Here is a 16159-nt window from a genome sequence, read left to right as displayed (position 1 = left end):
TTAGATAAACTTATAGCCTGTTGAATCACCCCGGATTTCCTAAACGGGCTCCCTTGAGTCCTTGTGGCCCATCATCATTCATCAGTGGCCGAGGTCCCCCCAAAATCTGGTTTCGCTTCGAGAAGCAGTAGGGGTGGTAAAGGTCCTAACATTTTGAACTAGAAAAATCTAAGAGCCGGACTCTAATTTTATATAATTTTGAACTAACTAATTTTATATAATTTTGAACTAAAAAATTTAAGAGTGTTGTTGGGCTGTGAAAGCTACTGGCGTCATGGCCCATTACCACCCGTAGCGAGCAGACGCGCAGGCGCAGCGATAACCGCCACGCCGCAACGGTAAGCCCAGCGCCGGCCTTCTATATAGCCTCGTCTTCCTCGCCGCAGCGCCTCTACCCCTTGAGATTCCTTCTCGCGCTCGCGCTGTCTTCCACACGTGCCCTTGCCTCCTTGAGCACCGCCTCGGCGATAAGCAAAGAAGGTGCTCGACCAGTCGGCTCGATCGTCCGGCAAGAGGCGTTCCCGGAGCCGGGATGGACGATCGCAGGGGCAAGGGTATCATGAAGTACGAGAGCCACGATTCGCCTCCCGGAAGTGCCCAGAGGGCGTGGGAGAAACCGAGGACGGGGGGCAGGGACATGGCGGGTGCGACGGCGGCACATGCCCACGAGGACGGCACCCGCTCCGCGGGCGTTCAGGGCCCTGCAGATCCGAGGTGGGTGCCCAAGAAAATCGACGCGCTCCTTGTTCTTGCTCCCCTCTTCTTGCGCAGTTCCGACCTCTGGTTCGTTTCTTGGTTTGCTGCAGGCAACCCCCGCCAGGACGCGCCGCCTTCCGCTGCGCCGGTGACCAACCAGCCGCACGGCCGCCCGACGAGACAGCAGCCCGGCGTAGTGCTCGGATGGAGCTCTTCCCGTCAGGCCGCCACGGCGTCCAGGGGCAGGCGCAGGGCTCGGCAATCAGGCCGTCTCCGCCCATGGTGTGCCCGATGTGCCACTGCTCCTTCTTCTTCGACAGCGCTATCTGTGTGTTCTGCGTCTGTGCTGCGGCTGCGGTCGCCCAAAACTTGGTTCCGCTGGCGCCACCGGGCGCCATCCCCATCCCCGAGGGCCAAAGGTGCCCGGCTTGCCGTTCCTTTCCGGGGCGGGTGGTGGATGCCCCGTGGTGGCACGTCTGCCGGTGCGATGTCTGCCGCTTCTTCCGCGGCTGGCCGTGCCCGGAGTGCGCCTCTCCGCAGGCGGGCGTCCAAGCGAACATGGGCCTTCCTCCGCCTAAGCCCCAGCATCAGCGCCCCCTCGCCCTCAACAGCTCCGGCGGCGACCCCCTCCACCCGTCGGCGCCGGCGTGCAGCAGCTCCAGGACCAGCTGGCAGGACGGCGCGGTGCGGCGGCCGGAGGGCACGCCGCCCGACTCGGGCGGCACGGCCTCCAGCCGCGACAGCGGGCACGTCCAGTGCTCCCCGGCCACCAGCCCGTGGGATCGCGTTGCCAGACCACGCCCGGCCGCGCCCGTCCACGACGACGGCTGGTGCCCGGCTTGCCTCTACCGCCGAGCGCCGTGGCTGTCTGAGCCACGGGAGCATGTCTGCGTGTGCGATACCTGCATCCACGTCTACAGGGAAGTGTGCAATGAGTGCGCCAGCTTTGACAGGGATTCTGTATGAGCCCCTCCGATTCTGTGAGAGAGATTTCGTCTTCTCTGACTGGTTCATGTACTTTCTTGGGACAGATTAGGCAGTGGTCACTTTTGTGCAGAAAGTGCCTGTTTCTGATCGTTTTTTAGGCTTCTGTAGTAGCTTTTTGGACAAAATGCAGTGGTTTAGGCGACTTTGGTAGAGGTAATTGTCTCATTCGGATTCTCTGCTTTCACATGAATCGTCAACGTGCAATGCTGGTCGGAAAATGTTGTTTAGTGCATTCTATGTTGCTGTATTTGCCTGATTGCGATTTCTAGTTGGTTGATTTCCTTGTGATTGCGGCCGGCTGCCAAGGGGGCTTCTCCAACTCGTTGCAAAGCCCCAACAATTCTGTGAGAACGATTGCTTTTTCTCTGATGGGTTTCTGTTTTGGAACAGATTAAGTAGTCATTGTGTTTTTGCAGTACTAGACTCAGTCTGATGGTGCCTTTTAAGCTTCTGTCAGAGTTTAGTTTGTCATGTAGTAGCATTTTCGATAATGCAGCAGTTAGGCGGCTTTGATTCATGTAGTTGTCTTGATTGGATCATCTGTGATCATCACCGGCCAATGATGGTCTGAAAAAGTATCGTTTACTACATTCTATGTTGCTTGATTTGTCTGATTGTGATTTCTGATCGGCTAATTTCCTTGTGATTGCACAGCTGAATTCACTTCTTGTCACTGGAAAGATAAGCAAACTGTGATGTTTGCCTTTGCCATGCCATGTCATTGGAACTGCACAGCTGCAGTGCAATTGATATATGCTTCGTTGCCTGAAGGCGTGGAAGGAAATGTACGTTCAGATCTCGAATTCCTGAACAATTTTTCCCTTCTCGGCGCCCCTGGTCTTTCCTTGTCAGGAACATCAAGTCTGGTTTCTGAACGAGTGTAGCTACTGAAGAAATGAAGTTACAGCAAGTTCAGACTTCAGAGAAGCGCCAAGACGAAGTCGCAATGGTTTTGAACTTCTTGCCGACTTCAGTTGTGCGCAAGAACCCCTTTCAAGAACCCACCATCATGCATCCGACGGCTGGCGTTTAATTTCCCTTCCATACCACCTGATGCTGTACATTTGGCGGCTTTAAGCCTGTTTTGGTGTTGTTAACAGGTCATCACAGAAGAAACGGCGCTTAGCTAGATTTTTAGTTAAAGCTTTGTATTAAAACTCAGAAGCATAAGAGGCTATCAGAACAAGAACCTTAAGCCCTGTAGACTTTCTATCAATCCAACACCACATTGGTGCAGGCGGCAACTTCTTGTGTGCTCTTCTCTGGTCTCTCTGAATTTCTGTGTCAAATAAGCCCTGTTTAGTTTCCTACCCAAAAAATTTCACTCATCACATCAAAGAGAATTTTACATGCATTAAATATTAAATATAGGCGAAAAAATAGCTTATTACACAGATGGACTGTAAATTGCAAGACGAATTTAATGAGCCTACTTAATTCATAATTTGCAACAATGATGCTATAGTTACCACCTGCTAATCATAAATTAATTACTCTCATTAAATTTGTCTCACGATTTCTAGACAAGATCTGTAATTAGTTTTATAATTAGTCTACATTTATCACTTCTAAATAGTAAGATTCTCCTCGCAAAAAATTTCGCCAACTAAACACCCCTCTAGTTCTTCACATTCTTCCTTGCATTGCCGACGTGCTGTAGGCCTGACGGCCTGTGGTGCTCCTCCTGACATACCACGCTTCATTTTTTTTTCTTTGAGGAACCACGCTTCAGTTAGCCCCTAAAATACGCACACAACCAGAAAACCGATAGGATCTGTGATTGGTCTGTAATGTGGTTTTCATGCATAAACAATTAGGCGGTAGGGTAACCGACTGTTTCTTTTCGTATGATTTCGTTTTGGTGTCTTAGGTCTTTTTTACACCGAATGCAGGTGGTCGTTTCAAAAAACAAAATAATGGTTTTGCTTTTTGTATTATAGTGAGCGAATTCAAGTGGGTATTTTTTTAGCAGAATGCAATTGGTTTTCGGTAACGCAACACGAGGCAGCAGGTCAGATTCCTGAAGAAATTCACATTTTCGTTATGAAGCGAATTCAACTATAAAAAGCTCAAGCACCAGCACCACCTATTCGTCCAAGACCTCACCCTAACAGGCATCACACCTTGCAAGCCCTTCTGCTTCAACGCGATTCAGAGGCATCCGCGTGCCAAAGGGGCAAAGATCAGCATGATGTCACTTCAATTCCATCTGTGCTTTGGTTGCTATAAAAGCTCCACTTTCTTCGCAAGGCAAAAATTGCTATGCGAGTTGGTGCTAATGTATGTCCTAACGTACTTGGGGTTAGTTTGATAGGGCTCCAACCTCATATGGCGCATGCACAACTCACAGAATCCTCGTGGTGAACGTTAGAAAACGAAAAAAAATGAAGCAGGATACACCACTAGGAATGCACAAATCTGAATATATCCTAACTGTTCAAATCAGGACGAAGCAAACCACTAGGAACGCATCCTCTGGTCAATACCTGTTTTATGATCACAAAGATAGGAATTAGGAACCTGTTAATGAAACAAATTACGGTTGACATTAAGCTGGAAACCTGTAATGGGACTAGTGCTTTACCTCAATGAGCCATGCATTCAACGCAAAGAATTGGCTCAGCATCAGTCATCGTCCTCATCCTCCTGGTTATAACCGTGGTTGATTTTTTGAGCCCGGTACATGTCAGCAACCTACAAAATTTGGACAGTCAGTATTGAGACATAAAACAGCAACCCATCAAAAATAGCATGCATCAGAAAACTTACTTGCTCAGAAGTGGTCGCCTGTTCTGGGCTTTTATCATCCCGTAATCGCAACAAACGAGGAAATCTCAGGGAGATACCCTAGTTAATTTTGAGCAGTAGTCTCCTCATCATATATGCATAGCACAATCTAGAAAGGGAGGAATAACAATGCTAAATAATACCAACCTTATTTGGATCGACTATACCATTAGCAGCACGATGCACAGGACTTATGCTCAGATCTGCAGCTTTCACCTCCCACACCTGAGAAAAAGACAGAAAATTAATTAAATTAACCTGCTTGGCCACTGTAATTGCAACCAGCAATCTTCTGGGAAACCTGAAATGTTTGAAGCATATAACAGCAACCATTAAAGGACTGGTTTTAAATGAGCAGAAATCCAGGGGGTCAGGTTTGAAAGCATAAACAGAGTCTCCAAAGAAACCAAGAATAAAGTGAAATGAAAATAAATTATCAATGTTTAATGTGCATATTAGCATATTACCTCTGACGGTTCAAACCACACATCAGGGTCCATTGTGTCAGCAAATCTGTAGTATGCCTGTACAAATGAAAGCATTACTACGGAGGACAACAGAACACAATAACAAATTATCAATAAGAAATTGTCATTCAACAGAAGGGGTGAAGGAATTCATCACCTTTGGTTTTTCAATCACTTTACTTCGAAGGCTTGAAGAACGTTCTTCAAGCTGTTGCTCAGAAAATCCAGTACCTAAATGCATCAAGATTTAAAGAATGAAGAGAACTCAAAGTAGCAGCTTGAGTTTTTCAAAAATAAAAATAAAAAAAATCTACCTATGTTGCATATTGTTTGATATTCTTCGTTATGCTCATCATAGCATGCCAGGAGGAATGATCCAAAGACACCTAACATACACAACAAGGGCAGAAGAAACATGCATTAGCAGAGGAAAAAAATTAAAGCAATCACGCTTTGTAAAATTGCTAAATGAACAGACGAGAGAGGTGTAGGAAATAATACAAATAGAAATGTTCAAAATGTAGTTCACTATCAGTGTGCAAGATGGAAAAGAACCATGTACCTGTTCGTTTTCCTCTCCCATAAAAGGCAGCAATCGGTACTAAGTCCAAAGAGTCTCCAATGCTGCCCAAAAGAAAACAAATACAACACTTTTAACACACAATTAATAATGGTTCTTTATATAGATTTCTACTGAAATACAGTTCACGTGGTCCCAGATATTAACAAAAAAAGTCAAGAAAGCTTGATATAAATGATGCTTGGAGATTTGGAGTTTGGACTGTAGCATAAGAAATAAATATATTATACCCATCCTGCCCCACTATGATTTTCTAGATTTGCATGCTATGCAATGGAAAGAAAGAGATGAATCAGCACAGCTTGTGATGCACAAACCTATCCATGTAGTCCTTCTTCAGTTTCAACCAATTATTTGATCGCTTTGCTGGCTCATATGTAGCGTCTTTATCCAATGTCTTGATAATCAACCCTTCACAACTTCAGTAACTGAAAACTTAGTGCAAGGGAAAGATCTTGGAAGAAAAAAAAAGAGATGGAAGGAGGGAGAGGAGGGGACAGGGGATATCTCCACAACATAATCCTTCAATCAGAATATATATATCAATAAATTATGATAAAAAAAACGAGATGGTAGTTTAAAAGAATATGTGTTGCCTAAACATCGCTATACTGATAGTTTCATGTAGCCCTTGTACAGAAAAAATTCTTCGCGTTTTATTTTCAGTTCCAAGCTGGATACAGATCGGTAAGCTTTCCTCTTACAGCAATAGAATTCTCCATGTGATACTCAAGGAAAATGTCCAGGCAAAGTTAACAGCCCATATAGTAACTAAATTTAAAGAGAGTAAGTATTGTTGTTGGATATGCCTAGAATTAGCCAGAGGCCACATTGAACATGGTAAAGAAAAATTGGAGAACACTCAAATTGCTGCCTATGAAGTGTTTGGGGGAAAAGATGGATAAAAATGGTTATCCTGTGAAGCAAATGTGCAACCACATTTGTGTTTCATCAATCCCAAAGAAAATGTTTGAGGGCTGGAAGGAATGACTTAGAAGGGATACCCTCATAAATCTATTATTCTTTAACATTTACTGTAACTTCCATGTTTTCATCCAACTAACTTGCTCCTATATGACAAAAAATCATGTGCTTAAGTGCTTTATCTTGCGCCGTAACTTGCTCCTATATGACCTTGAAACCATTGAATTAGTAGAAGATATATAATAAGCTGGTCATGTATACACATTTCAGTTACCTGGAGTTGACAGCTGTGTCAAGAAATTTCTGTATCTCCTCCAGGTCATTTGATGTAATTGCAGTTGCCAATTGAAAAACACCTGGTACTTCCTCAAAAGAGTTGTAAAGATGCTGCCAGGCATTCAATGCAAAGGAATAATTAGACCTCTGGAGAAAGAAAAACACGTGTGTGTGCTCTGTGTGATTCAATACCACGAAATTTTATATATAATAGTAGAATACTCCTTTGGTTTTCTGAAGATACATATGTGCGTGTTATACAGTCGTCCGACTAATCGCGATTAGTTGCGATTAGTCGACCTTATCGTTCCGCTGGCTTCGATAAGTGAAACGACTAGCTTTTGTCGATAAGATGTCTGATCGTCCGACTAATCGTCGCCTAATCGCGATTAGTCGTCCGACTAGCTACTTGGACGATCAGGCCAAAACCAAAAGATGTCCAGCAGACCAGCACTCCAGCCCGCCGCCTGTACTGGGCTCAATTAGGCCCATTAGCCATTAGGGTTAGGTTAACTATATAACTTGCACCATTAGCCATTAGCCATTAGCCATTAGCCTGTACTGTGTGGGACAAGAATATGGAGTTCTGGACAGTTCAAACATCAAATCTCACAAGTAAGTGTCACCAAACTGACTATCATTGTGGTGTTCCTGCTTGCTATATAGTATATAAGTACATATACATGTACATATATGCCGTGGGATATATAGGACGACTATAGCGACGACTAGAATCGACTAGGGTCGACTAATCGACCTGATCAACGACTAGTCGCCTTATCGGTGCCATGGCGACTAGGTTCGACTAGCCGACTGTATAACAAGCCACAAATTCTGGGAAAAATAATGTTCCCTCCATCTTTAAGTATATGATGACATTAAGGGCAAGCTAACTTGTCCTTGACGTCATATATTTAAACACAAAGGAGGTGATAGTTAATAGGCTCTGCTAAGCTGGCTCAAAAAATTCAAATGAACCATAAATGGTTGAAAACTGATCGCAACCATGGGATAGCACAAATAAGGTAATTCAGTAGCAGAACAAAATGATATCGTACATTAAGAGTCTACATGACAGCAGTACAGTACCTCTCGACGAATTTTGAGTTGTTCCTGGAGAAGGGGTTGTCCATTTATGTAAAGAATATCAAAGCCAAAAGTACAGACTGAAACTTTGATGTCATTTATGGTAACACCCTTGCGGGCCCTTGTGCTAAGTATCTGCAGAGGAGAAACAATCAATAACCCTTACAAGTCACAAATAGCAATTGCAAATGTATACAGATCAAGGTTGCGAAACTGAAGTGATTAGTTTGTAGAACATCTCTGGTTTACAGCATCTACTGTTGCATGCTCAAATATTTATATGATGTTCACTTTCTTAAGTAACCCAACTGGAAATTAAGAGATAATGAAATACAAACCTTCGGTTCAAAAAAAATGAAATACAAACCTGGAAAGGCAAAATTTTCTGTTTTTCACGATCATAGGCAACAATTTCACAGTCCAAGACAAATGATTTGACTGTAGGCTTCCGGAATCTGAGTTGAGATGTTACGATAAGATGGACGGGAACTCAAAGTGCAGGAAAAAAATATAAATTTGGCTAAGATAGTTCTTGAGCCAGTAATCAAATTAGTTTAAAAAAGCTTGTATAAGTGGTCGTACATAGCAAAAAGAACTTGCTTCAGCTTTAATGAACACATGCAAAATTAACTCAAGATCTTCAACACATATAGGAATTCATGACTGGCAATGCCAGTTACAAAAATGCCATAGGCTATAGAGGTCTGCCTCAAAAGCAGAAAAAGAAAAAAAAAAGGTGGACGGAGCCTACCTAAGGTGGTCTTTCATTCAAAAGATGATGAAAAGAACCCCAATCAATACCCCCAAAAGGTTATCATTATACAATTTGTGAAGTTAGAAAACCATTCAAGTATATGCAATCGGAAGAAAAATTTATAACATGACCACTGAATCTGCATGTTGCAAATATCAAGCATGGGGATTCTCTAAGGCTACTACAATTGCATTATTTTTTGTGCTTCTTCAGTTGGAAACTACAGAATTACAATGGTAGGCGAAAATATATGAAAATGGTATATACCTAGAAACTGCATCAACAACATCTGGATACTTTCCGGTGTTTCTTTCAGCATTCCGACTATAAATCTCTACTGAACCATCCTCCATGCAATGTATCTAGATTCCAGATTATGAAGTGTCAACTGAGATGAACATGGGTCAAAATATAAGGACTAAACAGTCATGAGGCTTGATAATACCTGAGCCCTTTCACCATCATACTTGTACTCACAAGTATACTCAAGACCCTGAAACTTGTCAATGATCTCCGAGACAGATTTCGTTGCTTTTGCTAACATAGGGCCAACAGGGACACCTATGGAAAATTTGCATGTCTCCGGAAGCTTCCAAACTCCAACTTCAAGTAATGCTGGGACAATTTTATCGTAGATTGGAAGAACTGAATATACTTGTTTAATTATTTTTGCAGCCTTCAAGAATACAATAAGAGTCATTAAGTGAGCATTCACAATTGGCATTCATGCAAATCCTCTAATACAATGTTAAGAGTAAATGGTGATGACTTGTCAACATCAAATCAACAACCCTCAACACATTTCCTCAAAAAAAAACAATCATCAACACATAAGCAACAGAACTTGGATGAGTTGAGTTATAGGTTTAGTATTATGCACAAGATTGAACTACCTGATGCTCCTATAGGAGGATTTAAAAAAAACATGGAAGTCACAAGAACTTTGTTCATGTCCATTTTCAAGGAAACAACATGCTCAAAATTTGCTAAAAATGATTTATAACAGGGTAAGTATTAAGGATGTTGAAGAAACATAAGTAGAACCTTGTGAGTTAAACCTGTCCCCAAATTTTGGTTTTTCTAAATAGCTACCCTCAAGCATTAACATGCTCAAAATTTGCTAGAAAATGATTTATAACAGGGCAAGAATTAAGGATGTTCAAGAAACGTAAGTAGAACCTTGTGAGTTAAACCTCTCCCCAAATTGTGAACCTATATGTTTTACATTTATTCGTTGGCAGGATCAGGGTTTTGCATTTTTCATTTCACCTGACTTTCCCTACATTGCATAGTTGCATGCTACCACAGCTGCAGAGTTGATTAAAAAACAAACATAGAGCTCATGTGCAGGCATTGACATGATTCCACACTGATCCTATCAAATCAACTATAGGACTTTCGCGAATAAAAGCTTGAAACAGTAGTCACCTCTTCAAAAGGCGATTGAACTTTTGGTGGCGAAGATTTTTTGTCAGAATATACAGCAGCTTGCCCAAGAGCCATTTGGACAGTTTTCTCTGCCAGCCCGATCCTCATCTTTGACTGCAACAAAAGTAACAATTTCAGGAAGACGTTGAATACACACCATGTGAAGTACACTGAGTGACCATTCCACGATTTACCTGAAGAAGACGTGTGATGTATTGAGGTTCACAGTCAGTGGCAGCAACAAGAAGTCCCTTGATATGGTTTCTTTTTTTATCTTGACTGTCTTTGCCTGACTCCTGGATAAACGAATACTTGTTAAATGGTTTCTTAAGTGAAATAGCATGCTAATGTATTATGGAACCGAATTATCCACTCTTGCACTCCAATACCAAGCTCACTAGGTATTGCCATTTTACTTCTGCTAGGGCATGTCTTCATATCACCCATTGTCCAAATAAAAGCAGTTCAATTTCATGTTGAAAAATCCTGCTGGTTTGGTTGAAGTATTCAGCATGAGAAATGAGAGAAACCATATATAACCTTTGCAATTGTCCGAAAAGTGCTAAGCACCCGAGATATTGTCAGTGGTTTTGGCTTAAACATCATCTTCTGTGATGACCTGCTTGCTTTCGCCACAAGACCCAAATCACCCAATTCCTAAAATCGCCAAGAGAAACAACAAATAAATTTACGCCTCCAATTCCACAGAAGTTGAACGGATGATCATACATGCACACAACTTTGTTACCTTGAGATCCTTCTTAACATGCTCCTCCTTGCGTCCATATGCTTCTGCAAGTGCACGGATGACTGATGCATCCCCAATTCCAAGCTCAATCCCCTCATGAGGTGCCGCAATCCGATTAGCTGAGAGGTATACTGTTGCAAGGAGGTCATCCGGTGTTGTTGCCATCACTGTCCGGAACACATTTGATAGGATTTCAGTAATGACAATCCGGCCACTCTCGTTGGAGATGAGATCAAGCGCCTGAGCCAGAAACAGGAATGGCACGGGCTCACCGGGCTTCCAATAGGCAGCAGCCATCGGGTCAAACTCACTGCCTTTCTTCTTCAGCTCTAGGGTGGTATTCTTCTCTTCGGACTTTGGGGAATCTTTGGTTTTGGCCTTCCCATCTGTCTGCAAGACAGTGTCCGATTTGGCCGCTAGGGTTTTGGACCTCTTCGGCGACGGGGAATCCTCCTTCGCTCCATCCAATTGCGCGGCCGCGGCTGGACCCTTGGACTTCGCCGGCGACGTCGACCTCTTCTTCTCGCCAGCCGCCCCATCAGCCAGCGATTGGGGAGACTTCGCGGGGGACGACGCCCGCTTGGACCTCGCCAGCGAGGGCGGCTTTCCAACCACCGCTGCGGCCTCCGGCTCGGTCTCCGCGCCGTCGGGCTGCGCCCGGGGCTTCCTCGGGGACGGCGCCGCCTTCTTCGCCTTGCTGGCGGCGGCCCGCGCGTTCCCCATGAGCACGTCCGCCACCGTGCGCTTCCCCCCGGCGCCGCCCCCGGGGGCCGACATTCCCGCCGCCGCTGCCGCAGCTGGTGCAGGCACCGCGCCGGCCCGCCTCGCCCTCGCGGCCGGCGGCTTCTTCTCCGCGGATTTGGCCGCGGCGGCGGCCGCAGTCGCGCAGCGGGGAGGAGAGGCCGCGGACGCGGAGGAGGAGGGGGCGGCGGCGAAGAGACGGGGGCGGATGAAAAAGGGGAGGAGAGGGGGAGGCGGAGCGAGGGCTAGGGTTTTAGGCGAGGGGAGCGGGCGGCATCGGAGGAGGAGCGGGGAGGTGGTGGTGGAGGAGGTGGCTCGGAGGAACATGAGAACAGTGAACAGGGAGGGGTTTTAGCCGGGCGGGTGGACGGGCTGGGTTGGAGGCGGGCCGGCGGGGACCCGCCGGAGGGAGGGCTTCGCGCGGGAGGCGAATTGGTCGGAGCTTCGCGGACCGCTGGATGGCGGGAGCCCTGGATTTTGCTCTCTTCTACACGTGCTGGAAGGAGACCGGGAGAAAAATTATATAGATAGGACCGAGGCGGCGAGGCCATATATAATTTTGGAAAAATGTGTCCAGGGCTGATCCGATTGCCGCAAAAGATTTGCTTTCCCTGTTCGGTTCAGGGCAGTTTCAATGCTCGAAATTATGCACGGTTTACATAACGATTTACATCAACAAAAAATTTTCTATAGAAACTAATCTATACCACAATGGAGGTTTTTTTATGGAATAAATGATAGTCATTTTCTCCGTATCTCTTTTACCCTCGAAGCTCTCTCCACTCGTAACCTCAACCAAAGCACTGGAGCGCTCTCTCTCTCTCCTCGTGGGCTAGAGCCTACTCCTCCGTCCAACAGAGAGTGTTTTTTTAGAAAATTTTAGACATATTACTCATCTAAAGAAATGACTTTTTTATCTCTAATTACCTTTACCAATTATGATTGAAAACCATGTTATTTATTTGGTTTTCTGGATCCTCAATAAATACATATGCATTGGAATTAGAAAAATAATATCTACTAAATATTTGATTGGCTCTATGCATTTTCCTATGTAATGTTTTCTTGATACTTGATATTATTTTAATTAAATGAATCTCATTACAACTAAAATTATATTTTTTGCGAGATAAAATTTAAATGCTAAAACTACATTTTTTATGGAACGGAGGAAGTAAAGGCTAAGCCAGGCGAGCGCACATAGCCGGACGAGCACCAGCACACGCTGCTCCCGCGAGCGAGCGCACGCAGAGGCGCAGAAGAGCACGAGCATGCGCCTGCTGCCCTGCCTGCTCCCCCGAGCGCGCTGCTCCCAGCGGACAAGCACGGCGCCGCGGACTCGCAAGCGCGGGTGCTCCAGCGGGGGTGCTCAGAGCATGGTTAATAGCCGGCTGCAACCGGCGCATGGGTGGTGGCGGACCCACCACTATTTATTGAATGGCAGGAGCATCAGCCAATAGCGAGAGACAGCAGCAGGTTTTTAGCGAGTAGCAGGAGACCTGATGCCTCTCCGCCCGCCCGAAGCCGGCACATCCCTAACGCCGATCTTCTTCTCTTTCTTTATTTCTCTAGATATCAGCCAGCTTCTAGCTATATAGAGATAATTTTAAAGTTATTTTGTAAATTGTTAATATAATTTATTAGGAGCAAGTTTGAGATACTTTATTTTATTTACCTTAGCTATATAGAGGTATAGTTTGATTCATTCCTTTCAACATTTTGAGACACTATTTGAATCATTGAGATGGATTATGGAATACTTTTAAAAATTATACTAAATATGCGTGTAACAATTGTTGTAAGGTTGAGATGTCTAGCAAGCTAAGGATTACGCAATACGATGTGAGTTCTTGAGTTTGAAGCTCCAAAACTCCATCACTCAAGTATTATCATATTTTTCAATATTTTTTATTGCACTTAAGGGGAACATAAAGACAATTAACAAAGATCACCGAAATATTATTATATTTTGAATATTTTTAGTGCAACTAGAGGGTAGAGACATAATAGAAGTTGCCTTAAAGAACATAAATGTAATTAACAAAATGTCTCCTATTAAAGAGAGATTGGTTGTAGTGGCACCTTTACAATATTGTGAAAAATAACTCTAAGATTATGTAGAGCTAACGCCTCAGAAGTCAAAAGTAGTGTCTCTATAAGCATATTTTCTAGCTCTGGCCTGTTGCACTGTCACAACTTTGGGTTTTAGAGTTCCAACATGATGCTATGGTGGTAATTTCAAAATTTTGTATGGTCCTTTTGTTTCATGGAAAGGATCTCGTCGTCATGTGCGAGATGTATGGAGTGGGTCTATTTGGTGGAGCTCTGACTCGTTCTAAAATAGCTCCAACTTGTCTACTAAAGTAGCTTATCTGATGAAGCCGACATCCTTTTTAGAAAACATTTAGTAAGACGCTCCTATATTTTCACAAATACATAGAAGCACGACCGTGAATCTTATCACTTTCCTTTTCCAGGCTCCAGCGTTATTCATCCTCCTCCTCCTTTGTCTTTGCTTTAGAGAAAAGTCCTTATTGGCCCTTTTAAAGTTACCTCTGCCTTCTTTAGCCTTTTTTTTCTAGATCTTCCCAATATGACCTAGTAAAATCAGTTTCTTCCTTCCCTTCCGTTAGTCTGAGTGTTAGCAGCAATGCTAAAAAGACCATTTTATCCCTGTTGAGAGAATTACCTTATTTAGCCCATTTAAAGTTAGCTCTTCCTTCTTTAGCTTTTTTCTTTTTTGCTGATCATTTTGAAAAGTAAAATATATGTACATATTGATATGTTTAACAAATAATTGTGCACAACAATTCAGTTGATAATATTTTGAGATATTGATAATTGTGCATATCATGTACATAATAATTGGATGATAAAGATTGTGCAGAATTCAACTGATAAAGGTTGTGCATAATTGTTAAACATATATTATTCAGGCTCAGCAGCAGTAGGGCAGGGAGTAGCATGAGGGGCACCGCTGAGCCTTCGCCCTTGCCCCGAGCGGTCGCTGCGCCCCCCCCCCCCCCCCCGGAGCAGCCGCGCCTCCCATCGCGCACCCGCTGGGGCAAGCCGCAGCCGCGCTGGGTGCTACGGACACCCGCCGCCCACCCGCCATGGGAGGCCGCCGTGCCGCCAACAAGTCCAGCTGTCGCGCCGCCATGGGAGGCCGCTGCGCCGCCGCTGAGTATCGTCGCTGCTCGCCCGCTACGGAAGGAGGCTGCCGCGCCACCTAGGGATGAGAAGAAGCCTGAGGGAGCCATAATTTGAGCTTGTTTAGTAGGGCTTCAGCTTCTCTAAGAATGGTTTTGGTTGTTGCTTGGGTTGTGGTTTCTCTAAAACGGCTTTGGTTGCGGCTTACCGCTTACCTGATGAAACAACATTTGTTTGCTACGCCTTATCTAGCTAGAAAATGGTAAAGTGGCACCTCATCTATCTATACTATCTATCTATACTATAAAGATCGAAAACAATTAAAAACCTTTTGCCTTCTTCATGTTCAATGAAATGCATAAGCCATATTATTATCTATATCGCTGGTACTTTTATGAGAGCAAATTGGAAGCTCGTGCATGCTAACATCGTTGATACCTATTTGTCTCCTGAATTGAAGATATGCATCTGATTTTTGTCAATTCATTCCAACATTTGGGAGTACACGGGGATGGCAATGGTCGGGGGCATCATCTTCTGATCCAGGGTTCTAGCTTCAATTGGAGGTATTTATAAAAGCCTTTTTAGCTTTTCACTTTTGTGCATATTTGGTTTGTCAATTTGATCTGTATTATTATGGTGGAAAGCATGTCGGTTTTGGCAATTGGAATCCACATGGTTTATGTGTAACATATCTACCATTCAGTGTGCTACATGCAAATAGATTGAAAAGTTGATCTTTTCACTATTGCATAAAGTAGACAACAATTCTTTCTGTAGTTAATATTTTGTCCAGCGCTGTAGGTTGTATTGTTATAAATTGTCCGGCTGTAAGTTTTCAGACCATGGATGGACATATAATACATTTTTCTTTTCTATTAGGATCATAAAAGTCTGATTGTTCAATTATCTTCATTAATAAAGGACGTAATTTTCATAGTGTTCATCTTGGTATTTTGAATATTTGGAATAATATATTTTATTTATTTATTTTTCGCAACATTATTCTTCAAATATGTGCAGCACGCACGTGCATCTCGAAAACAATTAAAAACCTTTCACACCCAAACTGGGTCCGCCGGACCCCTCACGCTGGACCCGCGTATCAAGGCTAAGGGAGGTGGGAGGGGGTGAAGACCTATAGAAATCGCGAGTTAGGGGACATTTCTGCCCAAAAACAATATTTTTTGGCACCGGCTGACTTCCTACCCGCCCGCGTACCCGTTTGTCCGTCAACCGGTCACCCCGCCTTCTCCTTTCGGGGCTCCTTTCCATCTGCTCCGTGCCATGGCCTGTTTACACAGCAGCCGCACTGGCTCCGGGTTCACGGTGCGGCTCCGCGGTGCCGCCCGTGCCGTTCCCCTGGCCACCGCTGACCTCACGGGCGACCGCTGGAATATGGGAAGAGATGTGTTCTCCTTTGCTCAGGTAGAGGATGGACTGGATTCCCCTTACTTGGGGCTCTTTTCCGGGTTGATGACGACGTCACCAGCTGCGGATTTACTTCGGAGCGCTGATTCGTTCGGTGCTGCCGA

The 16159-nt window shown here is 44.4% G+C and overlaps 1 protein-coding gene across 2 annotated transcripts; it reads right to left on the bottom strand.

Moving 5' to 3' along the window:
* Window positions 1-3704: 3704 nt before the first annotated feature.
* LOC120689521 (DNA ligase 1-like) lies at window positions 3705-11816 on the bottom strand. Of its 2 annotated transcripts, XM_039971808.1 has the most exons (18): window positions 10734-11816; window positions 10526-10642; window positions 10180-10281; window positions 9986-10099; window positions 9003-9233; window positions 8825-8919; window positions 8171-8258; window positions 7807-7938; window positions 6716-6828; window positions 5835-5936; window positions 5500-5561; window positions 5252-5323; window positions 5095-5168; window positions 4938-4994; window positions 4618-4695; window positions 4453-4530; window positions 4268-4377; window positions 3705-4169 (listed from the first exon to the last, which is right to left on the bottom strand). In XM_039971808.1, the coding sequence occupies exons 1-17, from the start codon at window positions 11799-11801 to the stop codon at window positions 4309-4311; spliced, it is 2652 nt and encodes an 883-aa protein (XP_039827742.1). In that variant the 5' UTR covers window positions 11802-11816; the 3' UTR covers window positions 3705-4169; window positions 4268-4308. The 2 variants fall into 2 exon arrangements, with proteins under 2 accessions (XP_039827742.1, XP_039827743.1); XM_039971809.1 differs by lacking the exons at window positions 3705-4169; window positions 4268-4377; window positions 4453-4530 and having other exon boundaries at window positions 4648-4771.
* Window positions 11817-16159: the final 4343 nt, after the last annotated feature.

The sequence above is a fragment of the Panicum virgatum genome, chromosome 9N (genome assembly GCF_016808335.1).
Source record: "Panicum virgatum strain AP13 chromosome 9N, P.virgatum_v5, whole genome shotgun sequence".
NCBI classification, from domain to species: domain Eukaryota; kingdom Viridiplantae; phylum Streptophyta; class Magnoliopsida; order Poales; family Poaceae; genus Panicum; species Panicum virgatum.
The sequence above is the reverse complement of the archived record's forward strand: the minus strand, read 5'-3'. Positions and strand labels throughout refer to the sequence as shown.